Below are 14,467 nucleotides of genomic sequence, written 5' to 3'. Positions count from 1 at the left end.
GTGTGTGTGTGTGTGTGTGTGTGTGTGTGTGTGTGTGTGTGTGTGTGTGTGTGTGTGTGTGCGCACGTACGTGGGCACACTTGTGGAAAAGCTTGCCTTCACACTATACTGTATATGGTAACCAAATGACATATGAACCATCTTTGATCCAAGAACATCAAACGTGTGTGTGTGTGTGTGTGTGTGTGTGTGTAACATCTGGTGCCCATACCTCTATGCCCCATCCATGGGAACTGCTTGTGTTGATGTGTTTATTATGGTGTGTGTATAGTACATGTGTGTGTAAAGCATAGTTCAGACCAAAGATTGGTGACGAGACGTTGCCATTTTAGAAGGTTTGAGGTCCCAAACGGTATCACAACACATTTATCCATGTAGTGTGTAGTGTGCCACACACACAAACACCTTGATATCGTAAGCACTTAAAGCCTACATTTGGTTGTTTAAAGTCCTTCAAGGCTCTATATATATCTTCACTGAAAATAGCTGATCTTGTAGATCGTCTATTTTCCACGAAAGCTACAGTATCCACCAATATGGAGGCTGGGGTTCAAGTGGTTACAGGGAATTACGGTCAGATGTTTCACACACACACACACACACACACACACACACACACACACACACACACACACACACTTTCGTTCCCATACCCGGGAAGGATGGGCCCGTCCTGCTGTTCATATCCCATAGACCGGAGGGCAATGGAAAGAGAAGTTGCTTTGGACGCGGAAATGGGGATCAGCTCGTTGAGCTTTGACCTGGACCGTCCATTTTTAGAACATCAAAACGTTGCAGACCACAGTTTGGGGAATTCTGTCCCATCTACAAAAGCTCCATTGGAAGCTTGAGGAGCTCACGTGTAAATCCACAAAATCCACATGCTCTGAGAATGCACGCAGCCCACCCATCTGACCACGCAGCCCACCCATCTGACCACCCATCTGACCACGCAGCCCACCCATCTGACCACGCAGCCCACCCATCTGACCACCCATCTGACCACGCAGCCCACGCATCTGACCACCCATCTGACCACGCAGCCCACCCATCTGACCACCCATCTGACCACTCCACCATTCGGCTGCCGTGTTAAGTGGTCACATGGGTGGGCTGTGTGCATTCTTTTTGCAAGTGGGCCCTGATCCAAAAAAGGTTGAGAACGTCCACTGTTCTATGTTGTGCGTGTTTGCGATCGGTTGAGGTTGATGAATTACTTTCCGGGTGGTTGTGCAGTGGCACTTTAAGACCCTTTAAGACCCTTTAAGAGTGTTAAATCTACTCGAGTGTAAAACATGGACCCAAAATGAAGTGAACGCTGCAGGACTTTATTAGTGTATTCTGTCCTGTGAATGGCAGTCTGACAACAGGGTTTTCCCCTTAATGGCTATATTTAAACCAACAGGAAATGTCCCAGAAACTTAACTCTGAGAACCCTGCCTGTACAAATCCTCTGAGAGTGTTACTGGTTCATTTGGTTTCATTTATACTCTCTCCGAGTTAAAATGGATGCTGGTATATTCAGTTGGCCCACTGGGGTCTCCCAGGGCTCTATACTATAACTCCCCTTCCCTTTCCCCCCTACGTCAGATCTCTTTCCTGCTGCCAGGTTGATGTCCAGGCAGTGTGCCCTTGAGCAACACAATGAGCTGATCGTTTTTGATTGCTGTTGGATGAAAGACAGAAAAGAGCCAAAGTGACCAGAAATAAACAAATTTTGTCAATAGATCGTATTGGAATTTACCATTTAATGTAACCTGAAACATCACAGACATGGCCTACTTTTACATTTTATTGTCCAGGGACTACAGATGAAAAAGAGCCTTCATTTAAATCTTCTGCAATGCATTTATTGTACAAATACATTGCTGCTTTACAAAACAAAAACAATAAATTACTAAAGGTGTGTGTGTGTGTGTGTGTGTGTGTGTGTGTGTGTGTGTGTGCACGCTATTCGTGTTGCGTGCGTGTTTGTTCTTCTTCTCCTATTTTTGTTGTCCTCGGTGTCGCACTAAGAGCTTGTAGATCTGCTATTTTTCAATAGCTAAAGTATAACATACTGCTTAAAACACTAAAAGGGGTTCCTGTCCAGAATGGGTTAAACATTGGAAGTGATGACACACAGAAAAGAGCAGACACAATTGGAACTGGAACACCACATTGAAGCTGATGAATAATGGGTCTCTCCTGATTGGCTGGAATTTTGCAACCCACCTGGAAATGTATGTTTTTTAACCAAAACATATTGCTTACTCTACCTTTTAATGTTGCAACATGTATCTAGGTTAACTTACACACAAAGTAATTGCTTTATGGTAGAATATCATCTCGTAATTTTTTTTATTCTCTCTCTCTCTCTCTCTCTCTCTCTCTCTCTCTCTCTCTCTCTAGTCAGTCGATCAGTCAATCTTCTTATTGTGTACTCAAAGCCCTGGACTGATTATTCCAAGTACTGTACGTAGTACTGTAGTACATGTCTCTAATCATCATTATTATTATTATTATTATGTGTTCCATGTACAGTAGGCATAGCACTATTAAGTGTTCCACTTCCACATAATGAAGCTGAAGTACATTGAGAGTCATGTAGAGAGAGAGAGAGAGAGAAAAAAACATTGTTCTTTGCTCTTCAAGTTTAAAACCACGTGTTCAACTGTTACTACGCCCTGGAAAATATATCGGGCCAACATCACCAGCCGTCAACGTGAACTCAAACATCTATTGTTCTCACCCTAGGTGAACCTTGTATTCAGTTCTAATCCACCCTCCTGTCCAGATAACCTATATAGACCCTCTAGTAGACTCAAACAGGCCCCTCTAACCCCCTCAATAAGACCCCTAATCCTTCACTTCCTTCCTGCATCGGGCTACAGATCATTTGTCACCGCTCTGTCTGAGTAGCTGAAGGACAGACTTCAGGAGAATTCATGTGTTGGCAAAAAAGAAAAAAAAGCACCGCGTGGCCTGATTACTGCTACACTTCAGCTCCTATAATCCTTGAGAGAGGTTATTTGGAATACATCCCACTTGCCATTTACTTCCACGTGGAGTTTCTCACCAACATGAATAAGAAGAAGAATTAGAATGAACGTTATTGTCACGTCGCAGGTTTACAGGTATAAAGAAGTGGGTGAAATGTGACGAGCTACAAGCGTTTTGTCATTGTTGTTGTTTTTTCAGAAAGGGCGAGCAGGGAGAAGAATCAACCACTAAAGAAGCTTGTCAAAGGGGACTAAACAATCTGTATATCTAATTATCTACATATAAAACACACAGCATAAGACCAGTGCATGCCGTTAAACGTATAGGCGCAAAAGTGGTAACACGTGAACATTTTGGTATTTCTTGTGTGCATATAGTCTTAACAGTGAGTAGTGACTGCTCTGTCATGGTATGGTGTGGGTTTGGCGGTGAAGCCGAGCTAGGACCAAGGAGTCTGCTAAACTACTTAATCCCAGCGAGCCTCAGTCGTCTCCAGCCTTGACTACAGCAACTCCCTCCTCTTCTACTGTAGTTAGTGGCCTGCTGGGCTGTTCACTCAAATGATCCAGAATGTCGCATCATGCCTGTCTGGTCTCCAGCCTCCCTAAATATTCACGTCACACCAGTATTTGCCTTCACTGGCTTCCAGTTCTAAACGCTGGTGATGTCCTACATACAGCATACATGGGCCCCCACCTTCACTTAATATCAGAATATTGATATATTATTGATTTCAGCTGTTACAATTCCAAACATGCAAACATGACCCGCGTTAATTTATTCCGTTTAAATGAGTAGCTTAATGAGTATTTTTTTTATGTCCAATGTATTTGGAATTAGTTCATAAAGTTAACATAACTATAATTTAAGGCATTTGAAAGGCATTTCAAAAGAAATAACAAATTTTCTTTGCAGGATTCCAATTCCAAATTAGCAAAAGAATATTTCATGATTTAAATTCAAATATAGCAGAAATAGCTGATCTACAAGCTCAAAACGCGTCGCATTTGAGCTTGTAGATCAGCTATTTTCACTAGTTTGGCTCCAGGGCAGACACCATGTTTCTCTTGCGGGTCTCGGGCTAAAAGGTTTGGGAACCGCCGTCCTAGACCCTTATCCCTCCTGGAATGACCTCTGACCTCCCGTTTCCGTCAGGACTGTGCAGACTCACTCCCTGGGCCGTTTTCCACCGAAGTCTGGAAACTCACCTCTTCAGACTCCACCTCACCCCCCTATAGCGTTCCTTCAGACTCCACCTCACCCCCCTAGCGTTCCTTCCTTCAGACTCCACCTCACCCCCCTATAGCGTTCCTTCAGACTCCACCTCACCCCCCTAGCGTTCCTTCCTTCAGACTCCACCTCACCCCCCTAGCGTTCCTTCCTTCAGACTCCACCTCACCCCCCTAGCGTTCCTTCCTTCAGACTCCACCTCACCCCCCTAGCGTTCCTTCCTTCAGACTCCACCTCACCTCCCTAGCGTTCCTTCAACTAGTACTTCTCAATCCTTGTTTAGCGTCTTGTTGCTTTATTTTTTAAGTGGTGCAACCACTTCCTATGTGTGTGTGTGGGTGGCTGGGTGTCTGGGTGGCTGGGTATGAGCACGAAAACAGCATGGTTGTTTTTTTCACCACCTGTGCGCAACCTAACACACACACAAACACACACGCACATTAACTGTATATATGGTGATTTCGGGTGTGCCAGTACAGTACAGTACAGTGACAGTACAGTACAGTGACAGTACAGTACAGTAGAGGGACCCCCACACGGTAACTCTGTCATTTCTCAACCGTTTCGGACGCGGGGCGGCTCGCCGGAATCGGGCCGGCACCCTGGGTGCGTTCCCACACGGAGTTGCACCACTTATTTCACACGGTTGTGATTTTTATATTTGATAGATGATAGATGATAGTATACTAGATTCAGATATTTTGTTGGTCACTTGTTAACATGTGTTGTGTATGGTATATACTGTGCAGATTCGACTTTATGGCCAAGTCACAGGTGTAATCAAGCGGGTGAAATGATATGTCGCCCTCACTCTCATCATTTGCATTGACAAGAGAATAGAATGTGAAGAAGGACTTCATTACTTTTGGTTTAGTTATGTTACTGACCTCAAATCACTATTTATTTGTAGTGAGGTTTATTGAGGGCATTTGACCACAAATGCTAAGAATGCCATTGTTGTTTTGTCGGATGCTACTGTAGGTTTGATGTTAATTGGTAGTCTAGTTAATGTGCAGCACTTAATTGTTTTCTTGTACTCTATTTACGTGACCATTTACGTAAATAAGGTTGTTTGCAGTTGCACTGACTGACTAGGGCTCACCAGCAGGGTTCGTGTACTGTAAGTCACTAACGGTGTCTGTCTGCTAAGTGGAAGGTTGAAGAATAGAAACATAATTAGCAAAGGCAAATTAAAGTTTAAATTCTATTGTATTCATATTCTCAGTTTTGTTTTGACCACAACTTGGTAACAGAGTGGTGCAGAATTAATGGCCTTTTTAAATGAAGTAATGATATCATTGTTGTGGGTGGGTGGGTGGGTGTGTGTGTGTGTGTGTGTGTGTGTGTGTGTGTGTGTGTGTGTGTGTGTGTGTGTGTGTGAGAGTGTGTGTGTGTGTGTGTGTGTGTGTGTGTGCGCACATGTGCGTGTGCACATCATTAAGATGTGCCAGAGGTCACGGAGCCTTGCCTTTTTTTGCACTGAGGCGACATCACATTCCACGTCCTGAAATTACAGATCACAGCTAAATATTGATAATTAATTAAAGATGGAGTGCCGTGATTTTTTTTAAAACATGATCATCAGGTACTATGATTATACTAGGAGGAAGAGTTTTTTCAACAAGGTGTACAGAAAGTGTACCTGGTTTTCACCTTAGCACCACCCACCTGAAGTTAACCCATTCTGACCTGGCACCCATTTTGGTGTTAGCATCATGTTATGCTTTAGCTATTGAAAAATAGCAGATCTACAAGCTCATATCGCGCCACCGAGTGGCCCGATACGAGCTTGTAGGTCTGCTATTTTTGAAAAATCGAAGAACGACTGACATTTTTAGAATCTGATCTCAGGTCAGAATGGGTTAATCAGACCAGTGTGTGTCCAGTGGAAACCTGGTATGAATCTGATCTCAGGTCAGAATGGGTTAAGCAGCTGTGTGTTGTATGATAATTGGGGTGGGGTTAGGGTTATGATCTCACAAAAATGGTTTATTTTTGATTGGGCCTTTTGACTCAAAGCTTTCAAGACGAAACCAAAAATACACAGGGAAGACATATTTGAATATCCTAACCACACATGGCGGTCTATTAGAGTTATGTTAACTCCATATACATATACAAATACATACAAAAGGCACGGCACTCATTAACAAAGCCTTCATTTCCCAAGCATAAATCCTGAGTGTTAGTTTAACTCTGAGGTATCGAACTGTATTGTTCTCTATAGTAACCATTGCTAGAGTGATGTTCAGTAACAGCCTCGCCAGCTCTTTAGTGAACATAACATACATTCTCTGGTCTAATCAGGAGAATATACAGGATGATCAAGACGAAATGTAAAATAAAAGAACTTAAATGACAAGATAAAAACTTGGAGACGGGAACACACGAAGATCATACATTTTCTTTGTGGCTTCCCGTCTCCCTAATTGGACATCCCGACAGGAAAATGTATTTTCTGATTTAAGATGGAGAGATGGTAACCCCTGTTGGTCATTTGACTGCATGCCTTCCTGATCTAAGAACCGCCGGATTGATTTTCTATCTACTATGACATGGCAGTGACTATATTCACACAGACTCACATTCATACTCGAGTCCAATTTTGTGGAGTATTGCAAGTATTTCTCATTTTCTGTCCTTTTAATTTTACTCCATTTATTCAGAGGCAAATATTGTACTTTTTACTCCACTACAATTATTTGAAAGCTTTAGTTACTTTGTAGATTTAGATTATCATTACAAATCATTAATTAACCACTTCAGCCCTATACACATTTTGGCCATTTGGAAAAAATGGCCAACGTGAAATGGGACATTCTGGGTCCTGTTACTTTTGGTACTTTAAGTATATTTTTATGCCAATACTTTTTGAATTCAGGACTTGTGGTATTTGTACTTTTAGTACTTCTCCCATCACTGCATGGGTTTAGAACAGTCCGCCGCTGTCCTTGTTTTGACTGGCTCCGAGTCAAACTTAGTAGAACCGTGCTGATGGCCCATTATCACCAGCATCAGGCAATAATAATCATTTAGAGACAAATTGCATCGCAAAGTCTTTTCAGCTTGTAGATTTGGCGTTTGTGATTCCCACACGAGATAAAAAATGAACCTTGTTTGAGAGTGAAAAGTAAATGATTGGTCTTATGTTGTTGATGAGGTCAAACATTAACACATTTAGGACTGACGTCGAAATTAAACAAAAATCTAAATCATGACCGTTTTCTGAAAACCCTAAGTTTCTCCAGTATATCAGTGGACAGTGGTGCTCAACCTATTTCATGTCAAGGATCCCAAAAATGAAATAATTGGCCACTGACCCCCATCTGAAAATATGTTGTTCCAGAAGCAAATATTTGAGTTGTAAACGTTCACCGTGAAATAATATTCAAAGATTTGCACACATTTTCACGATTTTTCAAAAATAGCAGATCTACAAGCTTGTAGCGCGGGTCTTGCGACCTGAGGAAGGTCGCAAGACCGAAACGTTGCTTCTTAAAGCAATGCTCTGAACCAAGCAAGTGGCGGTGTGCGGGTGTCTCTCCTTTCCACATTGTATATGCCTCGTCATCATCGCACCTGCTCCAAATTACCTACCGGGTGTGCGGAAGTCATCTCTCTATAAATAGCTAAAGTATAGCATAATGCTTAAAACACCAAAAGGGGTTCCCGTCCAGAATGATGACATGCAGGACACTGAAACATCACTGTCCATTATGGAATCAGAGCTTTATTAAACACTGAAGTATGTTTGCATTAACATACTGTAACACTAATTATCTATCCACTGTCCTGCATCGGGAATGGACACAGTTATCCAGGTTGCATCTTCATCGTATGGTAAGACTACGAAATGTCCTTGTTATGGCGATCAACACATTGCATAATTCATCATGTATAACGACCGCAACCACAGGCAGAGGTAGTGGTGGTGTCTGCTGGTCTGCAAATATTAAAATATTCCAACAAAATATTTTAAACATTTTTAAAAAGACAAAAATGCTGAGGGACATAATTATGTTCAGCTCTGAATGCTACAACAATAACAACTTGCATCATGTCCTATAGCCCAGTTGTATGCATCCTTACTTCAGAAACTCAATCAATAGATTGTTGAACATGCCTTCTTGTTTTGTTTTGCGGGGGGGGTGAGATATGTTGGGCACTGAAACATTTTGTCTGAGGGTTGGCAATACTGTAATTGTTTTTGCATAAAGATGAAGGCATTCTGAGTGCCTCGACGCATGTTTTTAAATGCATAGCCCACGCATGTCTCCGAGAAGACGTTTAATTTGTACTGTGTACCAACGAACACATTATACAGCTAAGAAGCAGAATGAAGAGTCCGACTACACAGGTGTGCTGATGGAAACGCACGAGCGTTTTAGGCGCTTAAACCCCGTACGTTGCTGAGCGTAGTCCCTCAGGGCTCTGCACTAGTCTCTTTTATGTTTTCACGCTACGTTAAATATCTTTGCCAAAAAAGAAAATAGCAGATCTACAAGCTTACAACGTGTCGCATTGCGACGCGTTGTAAGCTTGTAGATTGGCTATTTTCTTTGAAAGTTTTCCCCACCATATGGATGCTGGGGTTTAAGTGGTTGAGATCAAATAATATTTGTTCATCATTATTAATTATGATCATAAGCACGTTTCGTGCATGAGGCCGTTGTCTTTGTCTCTGTCTGTCTGTCTGGCTGCTTGTCTACTTGTCTGTCTGTCTGTCTGTCTGTCTGTCTGTCTGACTATCTACCTGCCTGCCTGTCTGTCTCCATGTGTCTGTCTGTCTGTCTGCCAACTATGCACACCTAGGGGTTGCCTGGTTTTGGCATTTGTTTGTTGATGATTTAATATCCTGTGTGATGTCATGGTGAGGATGATGTCATACCAGGGCTTTTCAAAGTGCGGTCCATATATAGACCGTCAGGGTACCTTGACGGGGTTTCAAAACGGACTCTTACAAGCTTGTAACTCGGAGAGAGTATACAAATGTCAGAGTTATGGGGGTCCTTTAAATGAAAAAGTAATGTTAAGACGTCTGACAACCCACTGTGTTGTGTTAATTAATATCCTGTGTGATGTCATAACGAGGACGATGATGCTATATTATTTGTTTGTATTCCAGGAGAAGCGTAAACGACAAACAGAAATTGAAGGCAAGAGGAGCCAATTGGATGAGTTGGTGCTACAGCTACAACACTTCAAGGTTGGTTGGTGTGTGTGTGTGTGTGTGTGTGTGTGTGTGTGTGTGTGTGTGTGTGTGTGTGTGTGTGTGTGCGTGTGCGTGTGCGTGCGTGTGCGTGTGCGCGTGTGCGGCCGGCTTGGGTGGTCCAATATGAACAAAATTGACCTAATTTCTGAGAAAACGTCATTGCCTAGCAGAAGTTTGTTTTGGCAGTTCTTGCACCTCCAACATTTTCCAACTAGCAGAAACATTACCGCAGACATCTTAGGACCATTAAGATTGTGGAATTTTCTCTGTCATGTTGGCTCAGAGTTGATACAGAGAAAAATCCTCCGTGTTCATTTCAATCATAGAGATACAAATGGATTAATTAATATTGAGGTTTGCCACACACACACACACACACACATCCTTGACCAAGAACTTGAGATGCCATGGGCAAATTCTTCACTTGGTGGTTTTCCAAGGCTCCCTGGTACCCAGTGGCAGACAATGAAAAGCCCACCTCCACACACCCCCATCTAAACTGTTCCTACCTCAAAGCCCCCAGGCCCACGGCCCCCGCATCTATTTATTTTATCTTGTTGTTAATTTAAAGGATTGGACATGACATTTAGAACAATGCTGAGAAACATTGGTATTCGTAAACAAGGTATCTGCCTGGTGCTTGAATTAAAACCTGCAGCTGTGCTGTGGTTGTGTCGAAAAAAAACCAACAACCAACCTACTACAGCACTAATGTAGCACAGATGCACTGTGGCTACTATAGTGTTATGACAAATATCTATGGAAAACAGATTGTATATTTGCAATAAAGTGCATTCGAGTCTCTAATTAAACTGTATAGTCTTTCGACAAAATTGCCATGCATGCATGCATGCTTCCTTTTATTAAATAACTTTACACTCTTGCATTGCGATGCGTTTTGCATATCAAGAACAGAGCAAATGATTAAGGCCGTGTGCACGTGCATGTTTTCATAGAGTCAAAAAATATACACTACTGGCACAGCTAGTTGTATTTATTTACTTAGCGTTGCCTTTCAGAGAAGCAACAGTCTTTGTCTAATGAAACTTTTTAAGTCAACTTCTACCATGTTCATTCTTGGCAGCATTAGTGCCTCTGGCTTGGCTGAGTACTCCCAACACTCACGCACGCACACGCTCAGAGGAAACCCATGCCTCTGCTTTCCACTGGCATAATTTAGAGAGTGGGTTATATCAGCGATTCTAGAAATGTTAATGTTTTGAGGGGCGCTAGCCCTATGTCCAGCTTAGAGAGTTTGTGTAAACACAAACATTGCGTAAACACAAACATTGAAGACGAAGGTGAGGACGCAAATTGTGATTGGCCAGAATGAGAAGATGATGATGTACGATGATAAGAGCGCCCCTCACTTATTTCTTTTAAACCTTGAAGTTATTCAACTTAATGTCTACTATAGTTCCATTGATCCACACGACGCAATCGACTGATTGGCTGATCATCAAAATGAACATGCTCTGAAAATGAACGCCCATGGCTGCCGTGTTAAGGTAGCTCCAGACCGCACCGATGTCGGCCGCAGAAAGCGACTCCTTTGTGCTGAATGCTAGTCTGGTTGCAATCTGTGACAGTTTGAAGTATAGTCTGGGATGTTGGGATGTAGTCTGAACAAGTCTGTTTGGTGGTGAAGGACCTTTAAGTGGTCGGATGAGTGGGCCACAAACTCCTTCAAGATTTTCAAGTGGGCCCCGATCCACAAACTCTACGGCTATTTGAGCTGTTTGTGGTACGGAGACGTACTGTGGTGGTTAGGAGCATGTTACGGAGAGGGGTACTGTCTACTGTGGGAGATAGCTCTGTGTGCCTTACACTCTCCTGGTGAAATTCCTCACTGTCTGGTGACTCCCTGTGAATGCAAATAATGGACAAAATGTTTAACTTTTGTCCAAGGGACAGATAATGTATAGAGTAGACCACCACCACATGAATCAGCTTGTCGATACAGAGACATCCGGCGTCCCCATGGTGGACAGGAAGTACTTTACCCCTAGTGCCACACAGATGCACCAACAGGATGTTCTTTGATCTACTGTACTGCATCCTAGCTTTATGCTTGATAATGTATAAAGTAAACACAACATCCAGGTCTCACTGAAGAAACCAGTTTAAGCACCAGTAGAAGAACCATTGCTAAACGTTGGTCAGTCTCTTATGTCCAAGTATAATCTAAAGACTTTTGCTGCTCCACCGTATGTGTTTTCCTGCATCCCGTGTTATATTTGTGTTGGATTGTTTTGCAGAAAAATATATCCTCAAATATTCCGAATCCTGTAGATCTTGTATAGTTTCAATGAAGAAATCAGCGTGACTACAAGTTGAGGGGCCACCATTGTCGGATTGCTCCGTTGTCTGTGTACAAAATCACCAGAGAGCATTTGAGCTTTGTCAGATAGAATCAGTGTGGAGTCACACAGGCGCATTAAACGGCCATTACATCTGAGTGCCACGCGGCCAGGCAGCGTGAAGCAGCGCTTTGTACCCTCTGTCTCCTGGGACGCGGACATGGGCTTGAGACAGGAAGCTGTGATAAGCGCAGAAAGGCTCTCAGAAAAGCAGAGATGTCGAGAGAGACAAACTCATTTCAGTTTTAAATACAAAGTACAAAGCGGTTCCATTGATTTTCTTTCTCTTTTAGTAGCTCAAATGGAAACTGAAGGCTCTCTGCGTCAGATTGGAATTTAGATTAATGCTCAACAGAACCAGATTCTTAAGACCTAAAAGAAAATATATACGTAGCATCAACAAGCTCAAGTTAGTTGCAGAACAGGAATTGTATACTATTTTAAGGCAAACAATAATGAAAGAACACAATTGAGTGTCCTCAGATGGGTTCAGACTTCTAAAGAAAACCCAGAACCTCTCTAAACTTTGAGAACGGGACTTGAGTTACTTTGACTGCTTTTTTCCATCTGCGCCAAATGTAGCCGATCTACGGGCTAAATAGGTGTCACGTTTTGAATGTGTATGTGGCTATTTTTGGCGAGTCCCCCCAGAATAGGCAGGCTTATAGGGTTCAAAAGGGGTTAAAAAAAGCCAAGAACCTTTTCTTCAAAAACCCAGGAGAACCCAGAACCCTCTTAGGCCAGTCAGTGTGGGTTTTGGTGTCAGAGCTCAACAGGAAATGGAATGTTTGTTTAAGTGCGGCCGTGAGAGAGAGCAGACATGGTTCTCAGAGGAAACCACTGGTCAATAACCTCACACTACTTTATTCTTTATTTATAACGGTTCCGTTGACAAACTGCTACTGGCTGTGCAAGAAGGCCTTTATACATGAAAGGCCTGGAGTAATCATACAGCTCTATAACAGTGACATAGACATGACGGCAACGGTACAAAAACTGTTTTAAAGGGCCTTTTCGGTGCATGGGCAGGACATCAATATTCTATCCATATCAAGATATTGGGCTGGATATTGTCTGTGATTTTGTGATGTGGCATAAGTGTTCTATTAAAAATATAACGGATCGGGACAAATCGGTATCGGCACAGATACTCAAAATCAAATGGTGCATGTGGTTAACTGAGCCAGTTCATTATTCATAATTGGTCACAGTTTAGTTAACAAGTGGGCTGCTTAAACATAACTTTATTTTCCAACAATCCTGGCCGTACGTACAGTGTAATTGTGAATTCTAATTTAACTCTGAGTCTGAGAATGTACAAATAGACGCATTAAAGTGTTTGTGTATACACAGACACAAACACATACACAGACACACAAATAAACGCCTCGTTCTAACAGCCGCTGGTAAAATATGTTGATCTCATTAACAGTGATGTGTGTGTGTGTGTGTGTGTGTGTGTGTGTGTGTGTGTGTGTGTGTGTGTGTGTGTGTGTGTGTGTGTGTGCGTGCGTGTGTGTGCGTGCGTGCGTGTGCGCACATGGACGTCTCTGTGTGCACGTTTGGTCTCCATGACCATCATGCACTGGTTTACTTGTCTGTTCTAATCTTCCTGCCAAGTTCAGCAGTCTAAATGAAGATCACGTTCCAACTGCATTCTGTTGTGGTAACAGCAGACTGAGGACTGATTTATACTCTTGACGCGATGCGACGCATTGTGAGCTTGTAGACCGGCTTATTTTGATGTGTGACACTGTTGTGCGATGGAGCATAAATTAAGCATGAATTCCACCACACCCAGTCCCAGATAGAGGAGCATCAAAGCGTCTACATGATTAATAGCAAAACATCTCTGGCCCTTGAAAGTTCCTGACTTGAATCTTTAGAGATGAACTGAGAGAGTGAATGTCGAGAGATATTGAGAGGCAATTTCGAGAGATGACAAAGATAATAGAAGTACTATTAATGAATGCATAATTAATTTCTCGCGTAATGTTTTACATACATTGGAAAGTCTTAATCTGGCCATACATGCTGCATATACATATATGTATACTGTATAGTATAGTCTATATACTATAGCTGTCTTGACCTACAAGGTATTTTTAGCAGTCATATGTGGATTGTGTGTGTGTGTGTGTGTGTGTGTGTGTGTGTGTGTGTGTGTGTGTGTGTGTGTGTGTGTGTGTGTGTGTGTGTGTGTGTGTGTGTGTGTGTGTGTGTGTGTGTGTGTGTGTGTGTGTGTGTGTGTGTGTGTGTATGTGTGTGTGTCAGTTTGTAGTGTGCAGCAGCACCTAACCCACCCTCTCTCCGTCTCTCCTGCAGTCTAAAGCCATGCGTGAGCGCTGGCTCCTCCAGGGAGCTCCCAGCGGAGGCCTGGAGGAGGACGAGGCCAGGCGACTAGAGCTGGAACTGGAGGAGGCGCATAGCAAGAGGCTGGAGGAGCTGATACACCGGTACGCACACACACACACACGCAGAACACTTGGAGGTTTGGGACACACACATGCTCAAAAGAAAATTCATCACAAACGACACCTTAATGCAGTGGTTCCCAAACGTTTTCATGTTAATGACCCCAAATTTATACTAAATTGTCCCCCCATTGTGATTCTCAACCCATTTCATTTCAAGGACCCCCAGTTTGACATGCATTAGTCTATGGATGGACCCCCAATTTTAA

The 14,467-nt window shown here is 42.8% G+C and overlaps 1 protein-coding gene across 1 annotated transcript in view; it reads left to right on the top strand.

Moving 5' to 3' along the window:
• The window catches only part of palm2akap2 (PALM2 and AKAP2 fusion), a 117,368-nt gene that overhangs the window by 27,023 nt on the left and 75,878 nt on the right, over positions 1 to 14,467 (top strand). Inside the window, exons 3-4 of the mRNA XM_080756404.1 lie at positions 9,338 to 9,418; positions 14,110 to 14,240. Coding sequence (XP_080612530.1) covers positions 9,338 to 9,418; positions 14,110 to 14,240 — 212 coding nt within the window. The remainder of the gene's footprint in view (positions 1 to 9,337; positions 9,419 to 14,109; positions 14,241 to 14,467) is intronic.

Source organism: Protomyctophum bolini (genome assembly GCF_963924005.1).
Source record: "Protomyctophum bolini genome assembly, chromosome: 22".
In the NCBI taxonomy this organism is placed as follows: domain Eukaryota; kingdom Metazoa; phylum Chordata; class Actinopteri; order Myctophiformes; family Myctophidae; genus Protomyctophum; species Protomyctophum bolini.
This window is presented reverse-complemented; position numbering and strand designations above follow the sequence as displayed.